The sequence below is a fragment of the Manacus candei genome, unplaced genomic scaffold, assembly GCF_025592945.1.
Source record: "Manacus candei isolate 608988 ecotype Guabito, Panama unplaced genomic scaffold, ASM2559294v1 h1tg000022l, whole genome shotgun sequence".
In the NCBI taxonomy this organism is placed as follows: Eukaryota; Metazoa; Chordata; class Aves; order Passeriformes; family Pipridae; genus Manacus; species Manacus candei.
In genome coordinates this window covers 4,152,124-4,178,867 of record NW_026138070.1, presented here as the reverse complement: position 1 = coordinate 4,178,867, position 26,744 = coordinate 4,152,124, and the positions used below count along the sequence as shown (strand labels likewise).

General features: G+C 47.8%; 4 protein-coding genes across 4 annotated transcripts in view; 3 read left to right on the top strand and 1 right to left on the bottom strand.

Annotated features, from left to right (window-relative positions):
* Window positions 1-308: 308 nt before the first annotated feature.
* Window positions 309-10,516, top strand: PGD (phosphogluconate dehydrogenase). Its single transcript, XM_051786228.1, has 13 exons — window positions 309-435; window positions 1,591-1,666; window positions 2,078-2,257; window positions 2,394-2,459; window positions 3,555-3,673; window positions 4,672-4,741; window positions 5,101-5,235; window positions 5,735-5,924; window positions 7,458-7,588; window positions 8,080-8,213; window positions 8,552-8,651; window positions 9,527-9,649; window positions 10,205-10,516. Exons 1-13 carry the CDS (start codon window positions 428-430, stop codon window positions 10,322-10,324), a joined length of 1,452 nt encoding a protein of 483 aa, XP_051642188.1. The 5' UTR covers window positions 309-427; the 3' UTR covers window positions 10,325-10,516.
* A 790-nt stretch (window positions 10,517-11,306) lies between these two features.
* On the top strand, window positions 11,307-13,930 carry CENPS (centromere protein S; the record flags this gene model as incomplete). The annotated part of the gene is made up of 5 exons (XM_051786146.1): window positions 11,307-11,486; window positions 11,586-11,709; window positions 12,178-12,211; window positions 12,802-12,868; window positions 13,594-13,930. Coding segments are annotated over 5 exons (561 nt in total), but the record flags the coding sequence as incomplete, so codon positions are not given.
* Window positions 13,931-15,152: 1,222 nt separating this feature from the next.
* Window positions 15,153-19,105, bottom strand: DFFA (DNA fragmentation factor subunit alpha). The gene is made up of 6 exons (XM_051786239.1): window positions 18,873-19,105; window positions 18,037-18,198; window positions 17,791-17,921; window positions 17,268-17,457; window positions 16,770-16,924; window positions 15,153-16,087 (listed from the first exon to the last, which is right to left on the bottom strand). Exons 1-6 carry the CDS (start codon window positions 18,967-18,969, stop codon window positions 15,884-15,886), a joined length of 939 nt encoding a protein of 312 aa, XP_051642199.1. The 5' UTR covers window positions 18,970-19,105; the 3' UTR covers window positions 15,153-15,883.
* A 41-nt stretch (window positions 19,106-19,146) lies between these two features.
* The window catches only part of PEX14 (peroxisomal biogenesis factor 14), a 71,700-nt gene continuing 64,102 nt past the window's right edge, over window positions 19,147-26,744 (top strand). Inside the window, exons 1-2 of the mRNA XM_051786231.1 lie at window positions 19,147-19,231; window positions 24,970-25,017. Of these exons, the coding sequence (XP_051642191.1) occupies window positions 19,196-19,231; window positions 24,970-25,017 (84 nt within the window). The 5' untranslated portion in view covers window positions 19,147-19,195. The remainder of the gene's footprint in view (window positions 19,232-24,969; window positions 25,018-26,744) is intronic.

Sequence of the window (26,744 nt, the reverse complement as noted above, 5' to 3'; positions counted from 1 at the left end):
AAGACAAATGCGCAGCTCTCAGGGGTTTGCTGCGGTCCCCGGGTATCGCTGCGGCCAGAGGCACAGCGAAGGCATCGGGCAGCTGCGGGCGCGGCTCTCGGGGCTCCTGCGGCCTCGGGAGTGTCGATGGCCGGGAGACATCACGGGGACAACGCGGGGACAGCGCGGGACCCGACCCTGCGCTGAGCCCCGCCCGGCCCGGGCGGCGCCGCCCCCGCCGCTGCCCCTTTAAGGGGGCGTGGCCCCCGCGCCATCGGCCCATGGGCGTGGGGCGGGGCCCGCCGGACGGGCCAATGGGCGCGCTCGGCTCCGCCCCGCCCCGCTCGCGCGGCTGAGGGGGGACCCGGCGCGCGCCGCAGGCCGAGCCCAGAGAGCCCCGAGAGAGCCGAGAGGGAGTCCTGGAGCCGCCGCCCTCAGCGCCGCAGCCATGGCCGAGTGAGTGCGGGCCGGGAGAGGCGGGGGACAGCGCTGAAACTGCCTCGTGGCGCTGCGAGGGCCGAGGGTGCCCCCTGTTCGCTGAGGGCAGGCGGGGGTCTCTCCGGCCGCTGCCCGGGGACTGTGCCCAGTCGTGGGGCCGGGGCGGCGGGTGCTGCCGTGGGCCCCTCTGTCCTGCGTGGAGGGTGCCGCGGTGGGCCCGGAGGGGAGAGGGAAGGGGCGGACGGGGCCTCGGAGGGGCTGAGAGACCCGCGGAGGGCCCGCGCCGGTGGCCGGGAGGCTGTGGCAGGGCCGGGGAGCGGCCGCTGCCCGAGTCGTGGCTGTGGAGCAGGGAAGTTGTGAGCCCGGGCCCCGAGGGGCAGGTTGGGCTCCCCTGCATGGGCCTCCAGCAGAATGTCCCGTTCTCCTCGTTTTCTGTGCTCACCCCAAATCATTTGGCGTTGCGGAAGCAAAAACATGATGCAACGTGCAGACTCGGTGTTGTGGTGCAGCGTCTGTTCTTTGTGGAGCTGTGATAGAGCTGGATCCATCAGTGACGTGTTAGAGCCGCTCGCTTTACTCCCTGCCTGTAGTGCAGTGTTTTGGATTGCTTTTCCTGCTCATCCGACTGCGTCTTGGTGGTTGGGAATAAATCTCGGTGACTTGAGACATGCTGTGTGTTCTTCTGCACTCCGACCGGGAGCCACAAGGATCTGCAGCCTCCTCACGAGGGGCAGCTCCGATCTCTGCTCTGGTGACAGTGACGGGACCTGAAATGACCTGCAGTTGTGTCAGGGCGGGGTCAGGTTGGATCTCAGGAAAAGGTCCTTCCCCCAGAGGGTGGTTGGCACTGAACAGGCTCCCCAGGCTCTGGTCACGGCCCCAAGGCTGACAGAGCTCCAGGAGTGTTTGGACAACGCTCTCAGGGACAGGAGGGGATTGTTGGGGTAGCAGGGCCAGGAGCTGGACTCAAAGATCCTTGGGGATCTCTTCCAACTTGGGATATTCTGTGATTCTATGATCTCTTGCAGTAATAGCTGCCAGAATCAACTCAGACTGTGTTCGTTAGGGAGGGGAGGGCTGGCCTGGTCAGAACAGCCTGGCAGAGGTGTGGATGCTGCTGCTGGATCACTGCTAATGAGACTCACCTGGCGTTTTTGCTCTTCCACGTTCCAGAGCTGACATTGCTTTGATTGGACTGGCCGTGATGGGTCAGAACCTGATTTTGAACATGAACGACCACGGCTTCGTGGTAAGTGAAGGAAACGTTCAGAAAAGCTGACTCAGTAGCACTTGGGATTGGAGCTGAGCATTTTGTGGATGCTTTTTCCATCCTTGTGTTGTTTCCTCCTTTTAGTTGTAACCTGTGCTGCCCTTTGTCCCGTTTCCAGGGAAGAGCAGTGGTGCAGGCCTGTACTCAGCTGGCACCTGATATGTTAGTTATGCATGACTTTTCCTGAAGTTTGCCTTGGGCTTGGCCCTTAACCACAGCTTCCCAAGGCACTTGCAAAGACATGCTCAGGTCCATCCCTGTTCTGTGCCTGTGGGGAAGGTGGAACTGGGAGAGCACAGGATGCTGAACCTTACTTGTATAATTTGTAGTCCGAGCTAAAGTAACTGTTCTGTTGGCAGCTTTTATTACCATGTTTCCTTGCTCCCCCAGGTGTGTGCTTTTAACAGGACAGTTTCCAAAGTGGATGACTTCCTGGCCAACGAGGCCAAAGGAACCAAAGTGATTGGAGCTCACAGCCTGGAGGAGATGGTCTCCAAGCTGAAGAAGCCCCGTCGCATTATCCTCCTGGTGAAGGCTGGAAGTGCCGTGGATGACTTCATCAAGAAACTGGTGAGGCAAACATTCCTTTTACCTGTGACTTCTTGCTGTCTTTTGGAGGAGTTTCCTCTGAAAGTTCCCAATTATTCATCATTAATTAAAGGTTGAATGCGTGGAGAAAATCAAAGTGCTGCTTTATTTTTGGCAGGTGCCCTTGCTGGAGACTGGGGACATCATCATTGATGGTGGGAATTCTGAGTACAGAGATACCACGGTAAGGCTGTTTCCTACCCAAAGTAAATGGATAAAATACACATGATTCTTTCTCCTCTGATCATCAGAATAGTCAGTTGAAAGGATGCCATCACCCTCCTGCTCAGGAAAAGCCAAACTGAATTATTTCTGCAAAATTAGATCATGCAGCCTGTTGAAAAGTGATTGTTGCAGTAGCTAAGGACTGCTCTAAAAGAATATTTTGTAGAAGTCGCCCAAATCATCGAGTGTTTTTATTGACATCTTTTAAAGAGTGAAGGCCTTTAGAAAATTTCCTGTTAAAATCTTAAGGAGGTTTCAGGGAGATTTATAAGCCTAAGGGTCTTTGTGGATTTGTTGTTACTTTTCAGTCCTACATATCACAGGACAATCCAGGCAGACAGAACTGCTGGTTTGGCTGTCTTGGTTAGTGGGAGCAGCAGAGTAATTATCTGCTTGTGATCAGGCTGTAGCTCTAGAAGTTATAGAAGCTACGTTAGCATATCTGGGATGCTCACAGGAAAATCCTGCATTCAGACTGGTATTTCTAAATCTTTATAAGGGGTGCTGGTGTTCATCTTTCTGCTTTGACATCCTGATCTTGGATAAGTGAGTTGGCCATACCAGAACAAAAAACAGGTACTCAGTGAGGACTAATCCTTGGGGAGCTTGCAGCTCTCCTTAGGGGTCTCAGCCTGTGCCTCTCTCCCACTCAGAGGGAATTATTTGCCCTTATGTTGTCCATGCTTCCCCCTGCACTCTGCAGTGAGCTCTGCAATTCCCCCTTGGGCCTAATCTGCCTCCCCCACATCTTTGCACACAGCATGTGTCACCTGACACTTAATTCTGAGCCTTCTCCAGCCTCAGTGCTGCTCTTTTCTGTCTGGTGCTTAAGGACTTGTTTTCTCAGGGAGTCCCTTTTGCAAGATCCACGTCAAAGCCACAGGAAGTTTCCTAAGGCTCACTTTGGTGTGTGTACAGGCTTTCTCTAAGGCTGGCTGCTAACCTGTCCAAAGCAGAATTGAAAACCTAATTTTAGGTCTGAATTGGTAACCTTTGTTTGCAAGGCTCTGGTGTTAAACAAAATCAAATAATGCTGCTCTGCTCTTTGTTCCAGAGACGCTGTAAGGAGCTCCAGGCAAAGGGCATCTTATTTGTGGGAAGTGGTGTCAGTGGTGGGGAGGAGGGTGCCAGATATGGACCTTCACTCATGCCAGGAGGAGCCAAAGAAGCCTGGTAAGCATGAGCTACTATGTTTCTTCTTCAGAATGGTGTGCAATAATCATCTATTCACAATGAGAGCCGAGGGAGGGCAGGAGCAGGGTGTGGGTGTGGAGGGAACAAGATATGTTACCATCTCACTTCCTCAAGGCTCAAGATTTCTCAACCTAGCTGGGGTCATGGGGCAATGCTGAGCCTTCATGGCAGGCAGAACAGAGGCAGGTTTTTCTTCCAGGACTCCACAGGACCTACAGAAATCTGAAGGGAGGAAGGAATTTTGCTTAAATGTTAAACAAGTACTATTTCATGTTTATTTTTTTCTTTTGAGGCCCTGTACACTTGGGAAGTTGCTAACCATGAATCAGGCAGCAGCAAAAGTACCTATAGTGACACATTATAAAAGGAGACTTTAGGACATGTTTGTACTGATTATTGAGTACATTTATCTGCAAGTTCCTGCATGCTGCTGTGCTCTTTTGTACTCTGCTGCTGTGAAGAACTGTACATCAATGCTCATATTAGACTTTATGCCTGGGTGCCCATTCTCTCTGTAAATGTAGAAAGAAAAGGTGTGTCCAGGCTTTGCCTGAGCTTTAGAATCTCTGGAGTCCCTGTCTGTTTGCATTAGTGTTTCATACCTGTGTCAACCTGTTCAAATTTGATGGCACAAAGCCATCCACAAGAGTGATCTGCTACCCAATCATCTTTTTGCAATGAACAGCTCAGTAAGGACAGCTTCTGGTTTTGGAGGGAGAAGATATTTGGGCTCCTTTAAGTGCATTAGGCTTGTCTGCACAGTGTAATATCTTGCAAAAACTGTCTAGTTGCAGAAAACATATATTTAATTGGCATTGCTGCATGGTGGGCTATCAACCTGCCAGATGCCCTCAGCCCAGGCTGCCTTTGGGCAGGTCACAGAAGGAGGCATCTGATCCATACTGGTGAATATTGGTTTTGTCTCTTGGGGTGTCTGTGTCCCTGCCTGTCTGCTGAGCTGTATTGTTTCTCCACAGGCCCCACATCAAGACCATATTCCAGAGCATTGCTGCTAAAGTGGGATCTGGGGAGCCTTGTTGTGAGTGGGTAAATATTCATTTGGTACTGGCTTAACCTGGGGTCACATGCCCACTTAGGTAGCTTGGCTGCTGAAGCTCGTGGATGTTTGTCCATAATAAACCCAGTGCCATCAGTGGTTGATTTTGTGGTGGACTGGGCTCATTTCCAATCTGCCATCTCTGATAACTCACACCATGCCATGGGAAGGCAAAGTTTTATGGCTGGGTCATGTGCTGGGGCAGCTGAAGGGACCTGTGACTCACTGGTTTCAGTTAACACTGGCTTTGCTTCCTTCCTTTAGGCCAAAGGAAGCCATAGGCAGGTATCAGACTCTGGGATTAGTGCCCATGCTGTTGCTGATGGGATTTCTGGATGTTTCCTGACAGGTGGGAGATGAAGGTGCTGGACATTTTGTGAAGATGGTGCACAATGGGATTGAATATGGAGACATGCAGCTGATCTGTGAGGCCTACCACCTCATGAAGGATGTGGTGGGCATGGAGCACGATGAGATGGCAAAGGTGATCTGCAGTTTTTAGTGTCTTGCCTTTTTTTGTGCCATGGTGGTTGTCTGCCCCTGGTGAGGGGCTGGGCTTGGGTGAAGGGAATTTTTCTGACATGCCTCCTGCAAGGGCAGTGCACAATATTCCTGAACTTCCCATGAGGTAGGGAGCAGCAAGCACATACAGCTGAATGTTTATAGGAGTTGTCTAAACTCTCCCACTCTCTGCTGATTTCTCCCCAGAAAGCATGTTCTTGTGTAGAGATAGGACTTACCTTGCCTGAAAAGAGCTAGTGAAACATTGAGCATTGTAATCAAACAGGCAAAATGCATACATAAATCAATAAATCAGTTGATGTATATTGTAGATATAGCAGATTGGGGTGTGTATATATATATGTGTATATATGTCTATGTATATATATATGTATATATGTGTGTGGGTGTATGTATATGTATGGGTGTATATATATATATATATGTATGTATGTACAAGCACATTTCTTCCCCTTTTCCAGGTGTTTCAGGAATGGAATAAGACAGAGCTGGACTCTTTCCTGATTGAAATCACAGCCAATATTCTCAAATTCAAAGACAGTGATGGCAAGTACCTCCTCCCCAAGATCAGGGACAGCGCGGGACAGAAGGGCACAGGGAAGTGGACAGCCATCTCTGCCCTGGAATACGGAGTCCCTGTCACACTCATAGGTAACTGTTCCTCCATCTGCCTTCATCCTTCCTGCTGCAGGTTCCACATCCCAGTAAGGAGGTTTTTCTAGATGTAGCTGTTGCAGCCTTTCTGCCCTGGCTACTGGTTTTGTCTGAGGGGCTTGTTTTTACCTTGTTCCTTAAATGGTGGCAGTACTGTTGTCACACCTGTGTCTGTGGTGTCCCCACAGTGCTGTGAGGACTCGGGGACAGGTGAACATGAAGTGCTGTGCTGGGAGTGTTGTAAGACAGGAGCTGTAATACATCTGCAACACCTTTACAGTGCCCTAATACCACTGGTCTGGTGTGGGCTTCCTGTTGGGTAATTAAATGACTCAACAGGTTCTTTGCTCTCAGAATTGCTTTCATTTTCATGCTTTCTCTACTTCTTTTTCCTTTTCCTTGGCTGGTCCAGTCCTGAAGATAAGAAAGATTATATCCAGTAGCTAAAAAAGAGTAACTACAGTGTAGCTATCAAAGGAACCTGGCTGCATTCCAACAACAAAACAACTTCCGTAGATGATTTTAATACTCTACTGCCGCCCTAGTCTTTCAGTTCTAGGCTTGAAACAGTATTTCTTTCTTGTGCTGTTAGTATTGTGCTCTTTGGGGTTCTTGCAAAGATCGAGGGTAGGGGAGGCACTCCCTGATTAGTGCTGTGCAGTGCCAGGGAGCATGGTTGGGTAACCATGGGCTGATGGGGAAGTGTGTGCCAGAGCCCTTGTGCAAACGTGGCACTCTCAGGGCAGTTGCTCTGTGTGGTTTTACTACATAAGCATGACTTGCAAACTTCTGCCTGTAAGAGCAGAGTCATGCTACTCCTGCTTTTCCCTGATTTTCCCACCCCGCTGCTCCTCCCCAGTGTAGAAGGAAGTTTTTTCAGAAATGGAAAGGAGCCAGTTCTGATTTAGGCGTGATATGCTAATCCTGCTGCAGGGAGGATCCAGAGTCTTGTGAAAATATTACTTCTTCTTCTTTTTTTGTTGTTGTTGGTTTGATTTTTGGTGTGTGTGGTTTTTTTTTTCTTTGATAATTCATGGCTAACTTAAAAGGTGAAACAAAGGTACAGTATGAAGACTTGCTTGCTTTCCTTCTGTCAGATTCTGAAAGGAAAACTTTTTCTTTTTTCTCCTATTTTACAATGCTGTCATCAGTTGCAAATAAATACTACTTAAACCAGCATGATTAGGAATTGACTGAGCCAGATCAAGAGACTGTCATTCAGGCTTTCTCTCTATGAGCTGAAAGTACTCCTGTGCTACCTCCTTAGCCCTGACAGATGACATTTAGTAACCTGCTTAGTGATGTTATAAAACTTTCTTATGGGCTTCTGAACACTAGTGTTGGGGCATCCCAGATTTATGAATCTTATTTTCTCCTATTTTGATTTATTTTGATTTTCACTGCCCATGTGCCTGTGTTTCACTGTGTCTGTGGCTCATGTCAGTGACACTCACTGTGTTCTTGAGTCTCTCAGACACTGGCAGTGATGCTCAGCTTCCTAACGATCTCCCTTTCCTGCCGTGCCCAAAGGTGAAGCTGTGTTTGCACGGTGCCTGTCTTCCCTCAAGGATGAGAGAGTGCAGGCCAGTAAGCTGCTGGAAGGGCCCAAAATGACTCAGTTCAGTGGGAACAAGAAGGCCTTCCTGGAGGACATCCGCAAGGTGAGTCCCTGTGCTGGGCCAGAGCTGCCCACCAGAGCAGGGCTGGGGTGCTGTGAGCCTGGGGAGGAGCTCTTGTGTTTATATTTCATAACAGTTGGTTCCTGGTTTCAGCCCTGTGCACTGGCTAGTGATGTCCACAAAGCACAGTGTGACCTATTCCTGACCAAAGAATAGTCCTGAGGGAATTCCAGTCTCCCCACAGTGGGCAGTGGTCACTACCTGGGGTGCAGAGGTCATAATTCATGCACAGGAGCTTTTCCACCCCTCAGCACTCCTGTCTTTGCAATGGGTATTGACCTCTTGATATCTCTCTCTGCCGAGACCAAGCTTTCCAACAACTAGAAAGGATATTTTGGTTCTCAGATAGCTGGAATGTGTCAACTGTACTCATCCTTGTTGAGATGTGGACTAAACAGAATATGTAGACTGTGAAGTTTCTAGTTCAGCTTTGTGGGACTTCTCTTGGAATGTGACTTTGGATTTTTTTTTAGGCCCTGTATGCTTCCAAGATTATCTCCTATGCTCAAGGCTTCATGCTGCTGAGACAAGCAGCCAAAGAATTCGGCTGGACGCTGAATTATGGTGCCATTGCACTGATGTGGAGGGGAGGCTGCATCATCAGGAGGTAATTAAGATGAGGAGGTAACCTGGTTGCTGAGGGGAGAAGAGCAGGCAGTTTAGTTTATGTGGTGCTTGGCTGACAAGCCTGGAGATTTCCTTGGAAAATCCATGGAGTTACTCTGCTGATGAGGTCCTGAGAGGCTGTTTCTCTACAGAGACAGACTAAAAGTTACCAGATGAACCCTCTGTTCTGGTGGCTTAGAAAATCTGCTGCAGATTTTCTTTGGTCTTTGTAATGTTTGGAATCTGAGTCTGGCTGAGTGAAATTTTGGCACTGTAAGTTTTGGATTCTGGGCCTTTGTTGAAAGCTGTGAAATTTATTCCTGGTTTACTTCTGCCTAGTGTGTTCCTGGGAAAAATCAAAGATGCTTTTGATCGAAACCCTGATCTCCAGAATTTGCTGCTGGATGATTTCTTTAAGACAGCTGTTCAAAACTGTCAGGTGAGTTCCAAGGAAAGGAGAGCACAGAAACAATAATTTCAGCCAGGACTGTCATGGTTCTTCTCTTTGATACTGGCCCAGCTATGACTGGGAACTGAAGGTTTCCATTTTACTGTTATAGAAGAGCCTTAGGCAATAGCAATTCAGAAGGACCACAATATGAGGGAGGAATGCCTGGCCTGTATGAACATTCTCATCACTGCCCTGTGCACTTGGATTTCTGTTCCAGTACCATTGTTTGCAGTAGCCCCAAAACAACAGCGTTCCAGACCCGCTGTTCTTTGGGCCTGGGTCTGTCCAAACAGTGTCCTGATTTGGATGGAGCTGACAGGCAGAATTAAAACCAGATTATCTGGCCAACAAAGAAGTCATATATTATCATTAATACCTCTTGTAACTGAATCTGAATATTTCATGCAAGTTACTGGATCAGATGAACAGTTGTACCAGGGATTATCCACATGTCTGTCTGAAGTATCACACTGAGCTCTTATGCCCCTGGGCAAGCTTTGTCCTCGGCTTGGTGAGAGGTCCTGGAAGTGCCTCAATGTTTGCTCAGAACATTCCCTGCTGGGTTTGTGCTTTTGGGATGTTCTGATCATGTTTATATGAAAGAACAGCATCCTTGCTTGAGGCTGTGGTTTGAGTTCATGCCTCAACTCTTCTCATCTTGTTATTAACTCTTATCTTACTTACCATAAACAGGTCGACCTGTTTATGTAAAATCAGGAATCTACTGCTGATTTGCACAGACCTGGTTATTAGATTTCATAGAATGTGAAATAGCACACAGTGCCTATGCCTGCACATACCTCTGAGCAAGCACTGATTAGTTTCTTTTTTCTTTATTTCCCCCCTCTTCTCCTCTCTCCCAGGATTCCTGGCGCCGTGTGATCAGTACTGGAGTACAGATTGGAATCCCTATGCCCTGCTTCACCACTGCACTTTCTTTTTACGATGGATACAGGCATGAGGTACTGCCTGCTAACCTGATTCAGGTGGGTACTGAAGTAGCTCTTCGGGCTACTGAAATATCATTGTGTTGTTATTTAAGCACTGCTTTAAAGGCCTCGGTGGCAGTATGTCCTAATCACTCACGGTATAGATTGCCTCGTGTTTGTTACACTTGAAATACACCTGAATATCAATAAAATACTTAGAGATATCTGGATAAAGAACACCAGAGATACTGGTGTAGCAGTGCCCAGCATGTGTTAGTGTCCCATCTGTGAACCAAGGGGAGTGATATCTTTGAATCAAAATGCTTTGTAGAGAAGTATCTTTGGATGTCTGCATGTATAAGTGCTTGCTTTTTAGATTAGTACCAAGCAGAAGTAATATAGTTATGTTTCTACAGAACTCATAATTACTAGATATTAATAAATGTTTCATTGCATTGATTTTTCTAATAATGAGACAATAAATTTGAATGTTATGATACTGAAGTCAGATCTTTTTTCTAGTATTCCTATAGTTGAGTATCAGTAGGTGCAACTTGTAGTCCTCATGTGACTGTGCTATTGATGTGTCTGTTTTGTGTGTTCTTGTTCCAGGCTCAGCGGGATTACTTTGGTGCACACACATACGAATTATTATCGAAGCCGGGGGTATTTATCCACACTAACTGGACAGGCCATGGAGGAAATGTGTCCTCTTCTTCCTACAATGTCTAATGGAAATCCTTCCACTTGAAGCCAAAATACTGTAGATCTCAGATAATTCTCCTAGAAATCACTTTTTACTGTGCTAGAACTTGTGTTTGGACACTTTTGTAATAACTTGTGGGTATATTTCATATATATATATATGTATATCTCAATATAAATATCATATAAGAAAGCTAAATAAATTTAGTTATAAATGTATTGAGGGTTTTTTTTTTCAGTACTGCTGGCCAGAATATCTTTGTGCAGTATTTAATAGACTACAGTTTATAATTACAGCATTTTTATTGTATTGTAGTGCATAAAGTCCTAGGGATCAAGGCAGAGATGACTGGAGTTCAGTTATTTCTGAGGTGGAGAGTGTCAGACAGCACAGTAATGCTACACAAGGTCCTAGGGAGGCAAAGGCCTTTTTTTACATTGCCATGGTTTATTTGTAACGGGCAGTAGCTTAATTCTTACAGATTTAATTCCTGGGTGTTCACACTGTGAGCTCTCCGTGCTCTCTGTGGGAGGGTGAAGGGTGGGATGGATCATGGAGAAACGGGAACGATATTCCTGTCACCAAACCATTCTCCCTACAGCTGTTATTTCTAGATTTAAGCTCTGGCATAAACCTTTGGCCTAGCTGTGTGCTTGCAGTTTTTACCCCAAATCTCCCTGATTCTTGGCCTCTTCTTCCCAGGGGGCAATTAAAAATACCCACAGTTGGCTCTGTTTTATATCCCCTCCCTGCAATGCTACTGCCAGTCATCTCCAGGACTTCTGAAAATTCACCTGGATGTCTGGACCTTTCGTTTTTCCCTCAGAAGTGTTGAACCTTCCCTTTCAAGTGTTAAATTTTGTGCTGCGCGCTGATTTTTGTAGCACTTTTTTTTTTCTCCATTTATTTCTGCTAAGGCAGCTACTTATTATCGAATATCTCCATAAGGCAAAATACGACTTTCAATTTCAATCAACTTTTCTGCAGAGCACGCAGTAATATTCGGGATTTCCGCGAGATAAACGAGTGTGGCGGGTGCCGGTGAGCAGCCGGGTCGCGGCTCCCCTCAGAGCGGCCCCGGGGCGGGGCCCGACATGGCGGCGGCGCGGCCCCGCCCCGCGCGCTGGGCGGGAAACTCTGAGGGGAGCGATGGCGGCGGGCGGCGAGGAGCGGCTGCTGCTCACACAGGTACCGGGCTCGGGGCCCTGAGCCACCGCCTGCAGGCGGCTGTGGTGGCCTGGAGCGGAGCCGGTGTGTCACCGCCTGCCCCCGCCTTGGTCCCTGCAGAGGCTGAAGGCGGCGGTTCACTACACGGTCGGGTGCCTGTGCCAGGAGGTGGAGGAGGACAAGGACATACGGTTCAGCAAACAGAGCATCGCGGCCATCTCGGAGATCACCTTCCGACAGTGCGGTACAGCCTGGGTTGCCTGGTGTTACCTGGGGTTACGTGGGTTACCTTACCTGGGGTTACCTTACCTGGGGTTACCTTACCTGGGGTTACCTGGGCTACCTGATGCTACCTGGGTTACTTGGGTTACAGCTCCTGGGTTCAGGAGCCACTGCTGAATAATAGCTTTAAAATAGCTTTCGGGGCTTTAAAATAATAGCACCGAACTAGGTGTCACTGGGGCATTCCCCTGCATTGTGTTTTCAACAGTACAAGAAATAGCGTTTCTGCTTTTCAGACCTGAAAAAATCGTGTAAGTGTGTGCGGAAATATCGTGCCTGTGCAAGAGTGGCACCAAATAACCAGCTGTGGTCACGTCTCTTAACTGACTTGGATAACCTGCACTTAATACCTTTGTAACAACTGTTGTGTATTATGTATCTCTTTCCACTCAGCATTTTAAAATATGTGTCATCTTTGTGTTTTCTCCAGAAACCTTTGCAAGAGACCTCGAAATGTTTGCAAGGTAGGCACTGGTTGTTACAAAGGCTTTCTTCTTTAGTGTTAGCTCCTAGGTAATCTTTAAAACAGGTCTTGTAATTCAAGGTTTTAAGTGTTCTGTTGTCTGCTTAAATAGTGGCCGTGAAGTTAGGAAATAGATATTCCCTGCAGGTACTTCCTGATCTTGGAAGCTCATTTATGTGGTACAAGTGATTGTTTAGATTAACAACTGTATATAATCATCAAATGCATTGATACACAGGGGTAGTGGATGGTTTGGGGGTAACCAAGCTGGTTTCTCCAAGGAGGTAAAGGAGAGTTTTTAGTTAAAACCCAAAACAGTGACCTGCTGACAAGTAAGAGGGAACAGGACAGTGGTGCTTGAAGTTCTGGTTGCTATATTTTCACACAGAAAGTGTAGGAATTTAGATGTACAGAAACAAGCTTGATTAAAACAGTTTTTTGTGCATAGTTAGGGAAGACAGACAGGTGGGATTTGCTTGGTGCATATTAAGCCCCTTTAGTCCCTGAATTCAGTGCTCTCAATGAGATGCTCTATGGCCTCTTACAGACAGTGCTGGCAAACATGTTAAGGGGTGTTTTTATTTTATGCAGGCATGCAAAACGAAGCACAATCAATACAGAAGATGTGAAGCTTTTGGCTAGAAGGAGCAGTTCTTTGGTGAGATTCACTGTATTTTCTGTCTCACAACATTCTTAAACCAGCTAAGAGCATTTGAATGAAGGATATAGATGAGGAAGCGACTGTTGTTTAGGCAATTTCACTGTCTTACTGATGATGAGTGGGCACAAATCCAGTGATTTTTAAATTTTCATCTTACTTCATGACACTGCCTCACTGTGGGAACACACATCTCATTGCAATTCAGGAGTTGCAGGAGGGTTGCTGAGGTTCCAAGTACAGAAGTGCAATAAAACCCACCATACAGACACAGCATCATCAATCCTGGAAAGGAATCACTTTGCTTTTTCCTGATGTGGTCCTTTGTTGTAGCCCAGGAATAGTTTGAGTCTGCCTTGAGGAGCTGAGTCTCCTCACATTAACACAGGGATCATGGAATCATTGCATTCTCTCTTGTGCCAATCTCTGTGAAGTTCAGTGCATTAAACTCACTGATGTTGTGACATACCTGTGCATGGAACCATGAAGAAGAAAGCTTCCAATACTGATTTTAATTTTATGTGAGGAGATTTTTTCCTTTCATATGTGATTCAAAATATGCAACACGAACTTGCCTAACAAGGCAGAGTAAATGTTCTTTTGGAGTCTGTCATCTTTCTTGTAGTAAGAATTTGCCCTATGACTTTCTCTTCAACATTTCTCTCTAATTTCGTGTGAATAAATGAAGTTCTTCAGTAGAGGACTGATTAATTTATTGTTCTCAGCTAAAATATATCACCCAGAAGAGTGATGAGCTTGCATCAAGTAACTTGGAGCAAAAGGAGAAGAAGAAAAAGAAGTCCAGTGCAGCCAAGGGAGAGAGAACTCCTGGGGAAAAAGAAGCAGCTGTGACTGAAAATGAAGATTCCAACGTGTCATGATTTACCTTTCAAGCAATGTCTCAGGTCAGCTTCCCTTAGTATCCTAGAGAAACCAGAATTAGCCTCTGTAAGATTCCTCTTGCAGGTTAACACCAGTAAGGAATCTTTAGGTTTTTAGGTGAACACAAGGAGTTGGATTTTTATTGTTCCAAAAATGCAAGGTCGGTGAGAATTCAGTAAAGCTTATGCCCAAAATGCCTTAATTGCTCACAGAAAGTACCTGTTACTAAAATTAAACTCCTTTAAATAAAGAGTTTAAAGCAGAACATTCTCACTGAACCATAATAACTCAGTATGTGCAACACCCTTAGTGCTGCTACCTAATTTCTCCAGTAACTGTTTGACTTCCTCCTTGCTTCCAGTTTGGATGCTTTTGCTCAGGCATGTTGAATATTTTGGTTTTGTTTTAACAGCCATATCTTTTACTTGTTGCCTTGACAGTTTAAACATGTTTTGTGTCACTTCCCCCCTGTGACACTGCTGGGGGTATCACCTTTACTGTCAGGAGTTCCCATTTTCAGGCAGCACTGTGGCTCTGGAGCAGTGGGCAGACACTGACCCCCATTGCCCTCTGCCGGGCTGGCAGAGCCTTACAGAGTGCAAAAGAGCTGTAAAAGAGAATTCAAAAATAATTTGATTCAAAAGAAGCAGATTTAAAGACATCAGTAATTAGACAGAAATAGCCAAGGGAAATGAGGAGGCTGCTCAAGCTGCTGTGTGGGCCAACTTGATCCAGCAAGAATTAGCTTGCCAAGGATAGTCTAAAATATGCAGCAAGAGAGGAAAGACTTGAACACTGTTTCTCTTGCCCAGCCCTTGATTCATGAGACAGACTCTGCCTTGAAGTCACTTATTCCTTCCTGCAGGATACAGCTTAGGGCAACTCCTCCAAACCAAGTTTAAAGTCATCAGCTTCTCATTTTAGTTAGGCTAATATATTAAACACCACCCCAGGATAAAGAAGGTTCTGCATGACAGAATATTTCTGATTGAAGTTGAGAAGTTCTAGGTGTAGCTTTGCTCTGTGTTTGAAAAAAGAGTGCACTTTCTAGATTTGAGTCACTTGGCTATATATGACACAGTGGAAAAAGAGCACTGCTCTTGTGCAGCCTTTCATTCTTGCTCTGTATTTGAGCTTTTAAGCAGGAGTGATAGGGAAAATCCCATACCTTTTGTAGGCTGCAACTATCCAGTACTGATCAAATAAAATCAGGTGCTGCAGTGCAGAACACAGGAATATCATGAATCCCCATCTCTGGGGGGGAAATTTCACATGATGGCTCTTCAATACCCTCCCTTTCCCCCATCCCAGACCGTTCCACTTTCAGGGATGAGATTTCTTTTAGAAGAATTCAGCACATTAATTATAGCAGCTGGTGGAAATATCAAAACTAGCCCAACAGTAAGATAAAAAGCTTTTATTGATATCAGAAAAAAAGACTTTAACAAATTTAAAAATCAGCCAGTTAATACAAAAGCATCATGATGCTACACTCATGATTAGGAGAATAACACAGCAGGCCAAATACAAGTCTTCTGTCACACAGCCCTACAAAGCAATTATTTCCACCTTTGCTGCGTTTTACCAGTTAGTTCTTACACAGCACCCAAGAAAAAGCTCTGAAGTGAAAGGACTTTGAATTTACTTTAACTGATGAAATCAGTGTGAGAATTCAAGGTCCTAGATCCCAGGCTGGAGCTCGGAGCCAGGCAGCAGCTGGTTAAACCCTCTGCCCTGTTCACAGCTGTGCCTCAAAGTGTCTCACAGAGATCTTCCACCCTCTACACTGGAAATGGTGGGGGGACAAGGTAAGCAAACTGCCCAGGGCCTCAGGAGCTGCAGCCACCAGCATCAGATGGAAGCTTCTGGCTCCCAACCAGGTTTGCAAAGCTGAACCCTTACATGCTGTGTTTAGCAATACCATTGTTCCAGTATTCTGCAAAAAGTCAAAATCCCTTTGGTCACACATGCTTTGAATCACACCAGGAGTCTAAGCCTAGGACAATGTCCAGATTTCCCTTGTCTATAGCCAGAGCACAGTTTGACCAGCAAACTCTGGCCCCCAGGACGTGTCTTTGCTGGTGTGGATCCTAATGCAGAAGCAGGAGCTGAGCTGCCAGCAGCAGGGCACTGTTATTTTTTGCGCTTTGAGCTGGGCCAGTCCCCCCAGGGCAGGGTTTTCTTGCCCTTGGACGTGCTCCGCAGGGAGTGCAGGGTCTGCACTTGCTGGAGGCGCTTGGAGAGCTCCTGGTCACAGGCTTCCTGCAGAGCTCCAGCCTTCTGCTTGTCCCACCCCAGAGCCGAGGCCAGGGCTGCTCTGTCTTCCTTCAGCACCAGCTGCAGGAAAGCAGATTTCTAAGTCTTTTCCACTGACTCCCTCACCCACATGAACAACAGCAGGAATGAGGCACCTGTTTAGCACTGGCACTTTGGAACTGAGGATGTTCCCAGCTTTCATCACCTATTCCATGGGCCACTGGATTTCCAGTGTTCTGCCAACGCTCAGAGCTTGAAGCTCTGTTCGGATGTTCAAGGGAACAAACAGCAGCTACTTAGTTTCCACAGCAGGGAAAAGCAACAGCAGCCAGGTCACAGCTTGGAAGAACACCTTTCTATAGTGGTTACAGTTTAGCTGGACTTTCCCAGCTGTGGGTTTGTTTATAGTTTTCAAAAATAATGAGCTGTTGATTTGGGATGTATAACCAAGAAGTATAGCTAGATGCTTCTGCATACAAAAAACCACCCTGCTGGTAAGACAGCTGACTATGATTTGTCAGAGACCAAACCCAAGAGTATTTTGTGGCTTTTTGGAGTACGTGAAACAGCATCAGCTGGCTGACACAGAGGGGCTGCAAGCAGGGGGTAGAGGTACTGAGGGAGAGAAACAGATTCAATGTCACCATGCTGAGACTGAGATCCACTGACATCAGAGCCTCCAGGAGCAAGGACAGCTTCCCCTACAGCCTCTCTCTCCAGAGGGAGAGAATTCCCTGGAAACAGTTGTGTTGTTCTCACCCACCTCTAGGTCCTGACTGTCCAAGCAGAGCTCTGGAGCAGGTTTCTCCCTCAGAGCAGCAAGGATCTGGTCACTGAGGGCTGTTTTGGCTGGAATGCCTGTGCTGCTGGTACCTGTGTCAACCACATCCATCTCCTTCCTTGGTGCAGCCTGAGGTTCTGAAAGGGAGCAGAGTCAATATAGCCCCTGACAAACACAGGACAGGAAAAGTGGCCTGGACTGCTTTGATGGTTGTGAGATTAATAAAATATGCATCTTATCTACGTGTACCCTCTAAGTTAAGAAATCTCTAATGCCTATGTGATTTAAGCTTTTCTCCCAGTATTCTACTTTCAGGCATTGTGAGAATTCTCTCACCTGGTCAGAGAATTCTCACACCACATACACTAAATCAGCTCTTGCATCAACCCCACTAACAGCTGCTGAGCAAATGACTCACTCCAGTCCTTCACTCCAGGCATCTCTGGGAAACTCCTTCTCCAGCATCCCAGTGCTCCCTACCTGCTGCTTTGCTTAAGACACTGTCTTCAGTTTTCAAGGCCTCCAGGTAGAGCTCCAGGAGCTGCTTTGACTGACGCTCCTCTTCTCTTCTGTCCAGCACCTGCTGCAGGGTGTCCTGCAGCACCTGGGTTTTGCTTTCACTTTGGGCAAGTTCTTCTGCCAGGTCTGAACGTGGCACATCAATCAGCACCTGAAAACAATGCCCGTGCTGAGCAGCTCATTCCATGGCCCTGAATGCAGTAGGGACCAGCCCTCCTGAAACCCAGCATGTCCCACAAGGTTTCTTGTGAAGCCACCATTCTTTACCAGAAGCCAAAAGGCATCCAGGGACAGTCAGGGTTAAGAGCACCTTGCTCAGACACTTGAGTGTTTCCCCTACATGAAAGATTTGACTCTGGTACCAACAGCCAAACAGCAGCAGCTGAATTAAGCCCGAGATCTTGTTTACTAATTCTGTTCTCTCCTGAGATGAATGGATGATGGGCAGAGCCAAGGACAGGGATTGGGGGTTTCCCCACTGTACCTGGAGGTCTTCTTCAGACATCAGGATGATATTGGACAGGTCACCCTTCAGCTGCCTGGCCAGCTGCTTCCACTTCTCCGCAGCACTGTCCACTTCATCTGCAGCCCCCGAGAGCCAGGATGTTCCACTGTCTGACACAAGAGTCATCAGCTCCCTGGGTCACTCCTGATCCACCTGAGACAGCCTAATGTCACCAGGTGTATTCCAGACACCCTCCCCTCCCGTGCTCCCTCACCCACAGCCTACCTAAGCTTTTGCCAGACCATTTCTCATCCTTGGCCAGTGCCACAAACTTGGTGTTAGGTGGCAAACACAAGAAGTAATCCTCATCATCCACAATGGTCCCATCTTCTGCCAGCACCAAGGTGATGGGCTCCCTGGCCTTGTCAATGGCCAGAACACCACAAGCTGCACAACAGAAAAAAAAACTTAATTAAATGACAAAAGTGACACAGCACTGCCCTTTAATAACCTCCAGCACAAGGCACAGGCAAGTCTCGGTGACTGAGGCTGGAGCCCAGACCTGTCTCCTCACAGATCTGCACATCAGCTCTTTTTTAGCACAAACACATGTGCCTCCCTCCAGAAGTTAATATTAGAATCAGAGAATCATGGAATCATCAAGGTTGGAAGAGACCTTTAGGATCATCCAGTCCAACCATCACCCAGCACTGCCACTGTAACCCCCAAACCATCACCCAGCGCCAGATCCAGACACGTCCTGAACACCCCCAGCGATGGCGACTCCACCACCTCCCTGGGCAACCCACTCCAATGCCTGACCACCCAGTGTTTTCCTAATCTCTAATCCGAATCTCCCCAGCGTCAGTTTAAGGCCATTTCCCCTGGTCCTCCCTGCCGGACAGCGGCTGTTTCCCGGTGCAAACCTCGGCACAGGCAGCGGGCCGGCCGCGGGGCAGCGGAAGCACTTCCCGATGCTCGTTCCCACCTCCTCTCGCATCCTCCGCTGCGAAGCGCCCCCGGAGCCCCGGGAGCTCAGCCCAGCATCGCGGGAGGGTCCGGGATCCCCGGGGCTCCCACCGGGCCCCCCCCGCACCTTGTCCCGGGACCGCCGGGCTCACCCTTGTCCCGCAGCTCCCGCAGGCAGGACGCGGCCACGCCGTGCTGCTCCGGCCCGTCCCGCCGCCGCACCACGCAGCGCTTCAGCCGCGCCGCCATCGCCTGGCGCCGGGCGATGCTTCTGCAGGCAGGGAAGGCGCTCCTGCCGGAAAGGGCAGGGACACGGCCCGCCTGCCCCGGCTGAGACCGGCCGCTCCGGGCAGCTCACGGCACCCGCGGATGCCCCGCGGGGCGCAGCGATGCGCCGGCGCTCGGCTCGCCGTGCCTGCGGGAGGGGAGGGCGCTGCATCGCGCGCTCGGGGGTGGATTGGGCACGCCTGGGAAGATGGCGGCGGCGGAGCGAGCGGAGCAGCCGGGGCAGGTGAGGGGGGTCCGAGGGGCCGGGCCGGGCCGGGGGCCCTGGGGGGCTCCGGGGGGCTTCGAGGGGCTCCGGACACACCCCCCGGGCACCGCGGGGGCCCTGCTGCACCGGGGATCCCTGCCCTCTGCGAGCGGGGGCTGTGTGGGTCTGGCTGGAGCAGGCCGGGCCCTGGGCACAGGCGCGGTGGCATTGAGGGGCTGTGGGTGTGAAAGTCGTAAAGCGTGTGAATAAAGGGAGAAATAAATGCAAACACGGCCGGGGAGAAAGGACGCGGTGTGCCAGGTGGGCACGAAATGAGGTGGAGCCCTGCGCAGGGGGGAGGGTTGGACTCGACGGTCCTTGTGGGCCCCTTCAAAGTCGGAATGTTCTGGGAGTCTGTGAGGAGTCAGACAAAAAACTGCCCCTGCCTTGCACCTGCGAGGGAGGGAGGAGGATCCTCGAGCCAGGAGCGTGAAAGGGCAAAGCAGCAAGAAACTGCTGTCAGATGTGCTGTCAGACACTGAACGGGGAGGGCCAAAGAGCAGTGGTTTGAGTGCTCACGAAACACTAAAAGTGTAAGGTATTTTTAAACTGGGGCATGAAATGAATGGAGCAACCAGAGAGGAGAAGGAAAGTGCGATGTAATAGTATTCAGTATATATTGTTAAAGGTCTTTTCCAGCCTTGATTCCATGGGATAGGTTTGATGTAGGTGTGCCTAGTGTAGGTTCCTGTCACTCTTATTGTGTTGCTGATAGCCCAGGGTCACTTGTATTCCATTGCAAACTCAACCCTCCTCAAATTCAGTGACCTCCTGGAGCTCTCTCACCTCCCCTGAGTCCCAAACAGGCTCTTGAGAAGTGGTGCCAGGGGAATTTGGGAAAGTCATTTTAGTGCCCCCAGGAGGGAGGGGAAAGGTCTTGTCTGGCTGTTTGAGCAACTGGGGAGAAAGTAGAGCAAAGTCTGCCAGGGACATGCTTTTATGTGCAGTCTCTCAAATCTGCCCAGATTTGGCTAATTCACCATGAACCTCTCTGCTGATTCTTTCATTTTGGACTGAGGGGGCTGAGTTTGTAGGGAACACTGTTGAACTAAACTGAAATGGAAATAATATTACATAAAGTCTGTGCTCTTGGGTAACCAGCACAGGTCTGGGTTGTGAAAGGCCAAGTTACCAAACTCCCAGGAGGCTGGGCAGCTTTGCATCACCCATGTGCTGTCATCAGTCCCAGAGTGAGGAGCAGGTGTTCCAGTCCATCCCTCACACTTCCAGGGAATGCTTTCAGAGTAAGGAGACCTGAAAATACTTGGGCAGTCTGCAGGGTTGGCACTTGCTGAGGAAGAAATCTGGTTAACTGGCAGATGTGGTTGCCTGAGAAACACTGAGGTTCTCTTGAGCTCAGATATTGTATCCTCCCCTTGCACCCTTTTTCAGCAAACATTTATTTAGTGTTGCTGTAGCTCAAGAAAAGGCTTGGTGTTTGCAAGTGGAAAAGTCTTGCTTTTTAATGGACCTCAGAAATGTAGCCAGAGAACCCCCTAGGTTTTAAAGTTAGGACATGAAGGATCATGGAATGGTTTGGGTCAGAAAGGACCTTAAAGATCACCCAGTTCCAGCCCCCTGGAACTGTGTCCATAGTGAAAAATGGGAATGGTAACTCCCACCTGTTGTGTAACATGGAGAGTTTTTCGGGTATGGGCTGTACAGAGTAAAGTGGAGTTAATGCCTGTGCTGCTCTGTAAGTCAGGAGGAATTTGGGATGAGGAGAACAGCCAGGCTGCAGAGAGACCTGTGCACCACTGAGAGCTCGCTCCCTGTGGGCTCCTCTGAGGAGGGAGGGGATCTGGAGGCACCCTGGGTGAAAATGGTCAGTTAACTGGATAACTACCCTGCTGGATTCTGTCCCAGTTCTTGCAGGAATGCTGCATTCTCAGGCAACAACAAGTTCCTTGCACCCCCTTTGGCTCCTGGCCTGACTTCACCAGTGGCAGAGTTTGTTCCAAGGACAGCTCTGGCTCTGCCCTCCCTCAGGCCTGGGGGCACCCCTGGAGTTCAGCTGCAGGGTCACACACTGACACTGCCCCCTGCACACACAGCCCCCAGGAGCAGCTCTGCTCCTACAGGAGCTTCCCTCCCTCCCTGTGTGCCTGGGAGGGGCAGGGGGGCTGCTCTGAGTGCTGGGGGTGCCTGCTGAGCACAGAGGGCCCCACCACCATCTCCCACTGCTGCACTTCCCTCATCCAGAACTCTGGGAACTGCTCAGTGCTCTCAAACTCTGTAGGCTTGGGTGGGATTTGAGAGACTCTTGTAGCTCTGGCAGGAAGAAGGGGGTGTAACTGAACCATACATAGCACAGTAGGTGAATTCTCAAGGGGACAATTTTGGAACTAAACAAACTAGTGAAAGTCTCTCAGTCTCCCAGAGTGTAAACACCACTCCTCTTACACAACCCTTGCAGTTCTGACACGGTTATCAAGGCCTGTGGAAAGTTGTCCCCATTGCACACTAAATGTTTAGAGAATCTAATAAAATATTTGCTTTCTGCCACTGGTGATGTTCGTTTATTTATTGCCAGGCTTTCAGCATGAGTGGTGGCACTGCCTCGCTTAACTTGTTTATGTTTGGGTCCCATCATGTTTTCTATTACAAATCGAGTTAGTTTAGATGCTGGAAAGGGAGTGTCAGATGTCTTATGGCTTATTATCTGTTTTACTTGGTTTAATTTTCTCATTCTCATGAATTAATATATTGCCTCAAGCACTGTGGGGACGGGGGGAGCGTTGCAGCTCAAATGAAATCATTTACAGAGATAGAATTATGTTCTAAAGGCAATAAAGATTTCTACCAGGCTTTTTAAAATACTTTGTTTTGTTTAGAAATCATCTTCCTTGGGCCTTTAGTAAAAATAAGCAGAAGAAAAGATCCTGTCTCTCTGTTACAGTTCTTTATAGCAGCAGGATGATGGTGTAGCCTGTGAACAGAATAACTGATTTCTTGGTGAAGTTCTCATGGTTTAGTGGGGAACCAAATCTTGTCTTCTTTCTAAAGCTTCACATACCCCCTCTGAGTTGAGTCTTCCATGTAGCTGGGTGTTTTCTTTGTGTAAGGAAGTAGTTAAAGCAAATTTCAAAGGTGTTGGAAGATGGCTGATTTGTTGCTCTAGAGACTTAATTCCCCAGTTGCATTGTTAGTCAGTGTACAGGTGAATTTTCCTCCCCACTTGGCTGTAGCTCTTGGCTGTTCAGCTCTGGATTCTGTGCCTGAAAGAATGGTTTTCCTGGTGAGGGTAAATGGTCCCTGGACTGGGATGTCCCTTGTTTTCATTAAACACAGGCTGGAAAGGATGGGCTCTTCCCTGACTTGTCCCAGAGCTACCATGTTCCAGAGGGTGACAGTTCCCTGCCTTACAACACTGGTTCCTTTGCCTTGTGCTTGGAAATCCGGCTGGAAGGGAAATGCAGATCTCACTTTAAGTGTTGGTAGCTTTGGACAATGCAGTCCAAGGACCATAAATGATCCCACTTGTCCTGTGGGTGCCACCAGGGAATGAACCAGCACGTGGCAGAACTGGTGAGTGTTTGTCTTGGGGATCAAGACTCTTCCTGTCAATATAATTTTCACATGTTTTCTCACAGCAACCTGGACTTTGTTTCGGATCCTTCTTTGGGGAATTTCCCAGGTTGGCCAAATTCTGTGTGAGGTGACAGTCCATAAATACTAGAGCAGCTCTTTAAGGCAGGACATGGGAGCTCTAGTCCTTAGGATGCTGTGGGGATTTTCTGAGGATATGCATTCAGGGGTGGTTTCTTTCTCTCTTCCATTGTGCCTTTACTGTTTGCACCACACATCTGTAGTTTTTCTCTTTGCAGTCAGCTTAAGTAGTTCAAATGCTTTGATTTTTCCTTGAAGCTTGCTACAGAAGAGCACAATACATATATTCTTAGAGAACTCAGCACTTAATGTAAGTGGCTTGATGGAACAATTCCATGGAAATAGTCGTCAACAGTTATAGGTACTTTTCTGAATTGTTCAAGACAGATTTTATCTGTGCTGCTCTTCCTCTCCTAAGCAGTTCTGACCCTGTGCTCACTGAATTTGAGGAGAATCTTTTCTCTGACTGAGTGTGCTTTGAATCAGGCCCCAATATTTTAGAGTATTGGCCATAGCAAGATACCTGTGTTAGTCTTGGGATTTGGTTGAAGGAATAAAACAGCACACACACCAAATAAATTTATCCACGACCTAAACATGTTCAGTTACCTTACTAATAAATCATGGAAGCCATATTCTTGTGTTGATTCTCACATTTTCCGTATTTTTGGAGGAGTGAATGGATCTTGAGGCTGTTCATTTTTCTTTGATCCAGCTGAAACAGATTTGAAAGCAGATGTTCTGTGCATGTAAAGCCAGTGACAGGGAGAAGTGCCCTTTTCTCACTCTCACTGTGTGACTGCAGGGTGGTGTTGAAGCTGATGTTTGCAGTGGTTATGTCCAGTGATCCCAGGGAATCCCTGCCCAGCTGTGAGGTCTGGCTGGGCCCTGGTGATGATCCTTGTCTGGGAGCAGAGGAGTTGCAGGATATTTGAGTTTCTGGCACCCTCTTGTGGTAAAAACTTGGGTTTATATATATATATATTTTTTTGCTGTATTTTGTAGATGGGAAAGAAACCCAAACGTGAAATACTTTGAAGGTTTGGTATATTGAATAAAAGTAATGAATAGAGTCGGAGAACAAAAGGTCACTTAAGGACCTTGATGCTGAACTTAATGAATGGGTTCCCTTTTCTCTAACTGGGCCTCAAAAGTTGTCTTCATTACCAATCAAAGTGCATTTTTTCACCATTGAGGTCACAACTGTGTGTCACCTCTGCTAAGATAAAACACCTCAGGTGGAGGCAACATGGCTTAGACCATCCTAACATCAGGTGGATCCTGTTTGAAAGCAGTTTGTTGACCAAGATAAATTTATTTTATGGTAAAACTGAAGTGTCTCTACCTTGTGAGAGCTGATACATTCGAGTTACACAGATATCAAACTGCTGGGCTTTACTGGCAACGAAGAGAAGCCCAGGGAGGAGTTCTGTAAAACATGGGGCTGTGGGAAGTGCTGTGCCTGTTCCTGAGAAGTGAGTGAATACAAGCAAAACTGCAGGTGAGCCTGGAGAGGGGAAGCTCTGGAGCTTCAAGTCTAGTCCAGTCTTTGGCTGCCTGTCCTGCTTTAATCAAATGGTTCCTCTTTCCTCCTGTTCACCACTTGTCCTGGTGTGCAAGGTAAAGTGTTCAGCATCTGCCCTAAAACTTCTTCTCTTAATTATGTGTGGGAAACAGGGATGGTCCTGGTACTGTGACAGTTTGTGAGGCTTAGTTAAATCGTGGTTGTTTTGAAGTCTTTATAAGAATAGTGCAGAAAACAAAGGGTGCATTAGTGGATCGTGGAAATGGGAGAGCTATTTCAAAATTTGGGTTTGGGTGATCACTGCTTTCATGCCATCTCAGGAGTCTCCCTGGCTCTCACTGCTGGCTCCCTCATTTGAGTTCTGCAGATTCTGTGAATTCTCTTGTTTTAAATGGGGACTGTGGAATTAGCATTTTTTTCCTATGCTTCTGACCTCTTAATCTTCAGTCCTTCACAGAGCTGCTGCTGGTAGCAGAGACCAGTGTGTCCCCCTAACTCCTGCTCACAGGGCTCCTCCCCGGCAGTGTTTCTGAGGGTGTCCATGGGGTGGCAATGTGAGCTCACTGTTGTGTTTGTGTTCCAGGCTGGCTCCTGCCCTGCCGCTGAAAACGCCGCGTCTCGGGAGCCGCTGGTGAGTCCCTCAAGAGGCAACATGGGATTTCCTTATGATAACATAATACACATGAGTTGTTCTCTTTGCTGCATCTTTTTTCATCCGTTGTTTTGCTTTTCTGAGGAGCTGGTGCTTTGTGGAAAAGGTGTAAAGTGCTGTAGGTGGCCTTGCTGTTCTCTGAGTTGTGAGCCAAAGCCGTCACCTCCCATCTGCTGCTGGGGTTGGACACGGCTCAGCTGGGCCACCCTGCTGGCCTTGAGCACAGACTGCCTGTCCGGGGTGCTCTTGTTCAGTGCTTATTTAGGAAAGAGTTTGAAGAAAGCCCTGGGCAGCATAATTTAAACTGAATTCTTAGTGCTATTGTCTAATAAAAACCCCTCTGCTGCTCGGAGACCTCATTCACACTGTCTTTATATTCAGAGGCACTCAGAGTGAGCTTAGAAGTGTTTGTCAGCTGGCAGTGCATGTGATCCAATGTTTTTACTCCAGAAGCATTTTGGAAAGGGCTCTGGGATTTTTTGTGTATGATGATAACTAAGAGAACCCTGTTTTGTTTGCTCTTTTATGGTGACGCAGAGTGGGAATTGAGCCACTAGTCCTGGAGCTGCAGTACGTTGTTTTTTACAACCTTGTTTTTCTTTCTTTCCTTCTTCTTTAGCCACCTATAACTCAGTCAAAACCCTGCCAAAATTCTTAGCCAATGTTATGATCCTAAATATATAAATCTCTAACTGAGTTTCTTCTCTGGCTTTTCATTTGTTGATCACGGTGAATACAAGGGGCTTGCAGGGAGAACACTGAAATACTCATGGCACTGGCCACATCAAAGTATTCTTACCATGTATCTCTTACCTGGGGACCCCAGGAGATGGTTTTTAAAGGAGAAAGATGTGAGCAAAGGTTGTGAACTGGGAAGGGTCAGTAAAATGAAAGGGCTGTGAAGCTCTGCAGTGACAATCTCTCTGTCTGGTAACACTGTGCCATCCCTTAATTGCATGGATGTCTATCTGTGAGATTCCCTGGAGCTGTTATTGACACCGTGTGCCTTGTGATGGATTTGGTGGTTTGCTCTTGGGGGGTTTGGTTATCCCCCCATCCTCCCTTGGGAAGGTCATAGCAGGCAGCAGATCATCACAACCTGTGCTGATCAACAGTTTGTTCTTTCTCAGAGCAGGTTCTACCATTACCTTTGATTTCATTAATTTCTTACTGTATATGTGACTGCAGAATTGCTCAGAGGAAGCACAAAGCAGTTGTGTGTCTTTCTGTTTGGGTGGATATTCCTACTACATAAAATTATTTGTACACTCAAAGAACTCCAGCATAAACTTTACTCTCACCATGGTGAGTCTTACACTTGAGCTAATTAGAGCCCTTTGAAAGGTTGAGGTTTCCTCCTTATTTTTTCATTAATTGGGTTTTTTTTTTAAATAATAAACTCTCATAGTCTTTGTCACATTTGTTTAGAAGTGATTATTGCTTCCAGCTGCTCCTCTGTGGACGCCTTATTAAATGAGCAGTGCAGCTCTGTGAGCCAGATGACCTGACTTCCACCACCCTGCCGGGGCTTCCCTGTAGCCAGGACTGTGCTCAGTGCCCTCCACACACCCAGGACATGTTGGTCCATAAAACAGACCTGTAGGCACATGGTGCCCTGTCATAAAAGTGTTTATGGAAGCCCTGGAGCAGACTGTGGCAGGAATCCAGCAAAGGGGCTGTGTGGGGAATCCACGTGCTCAGGGATA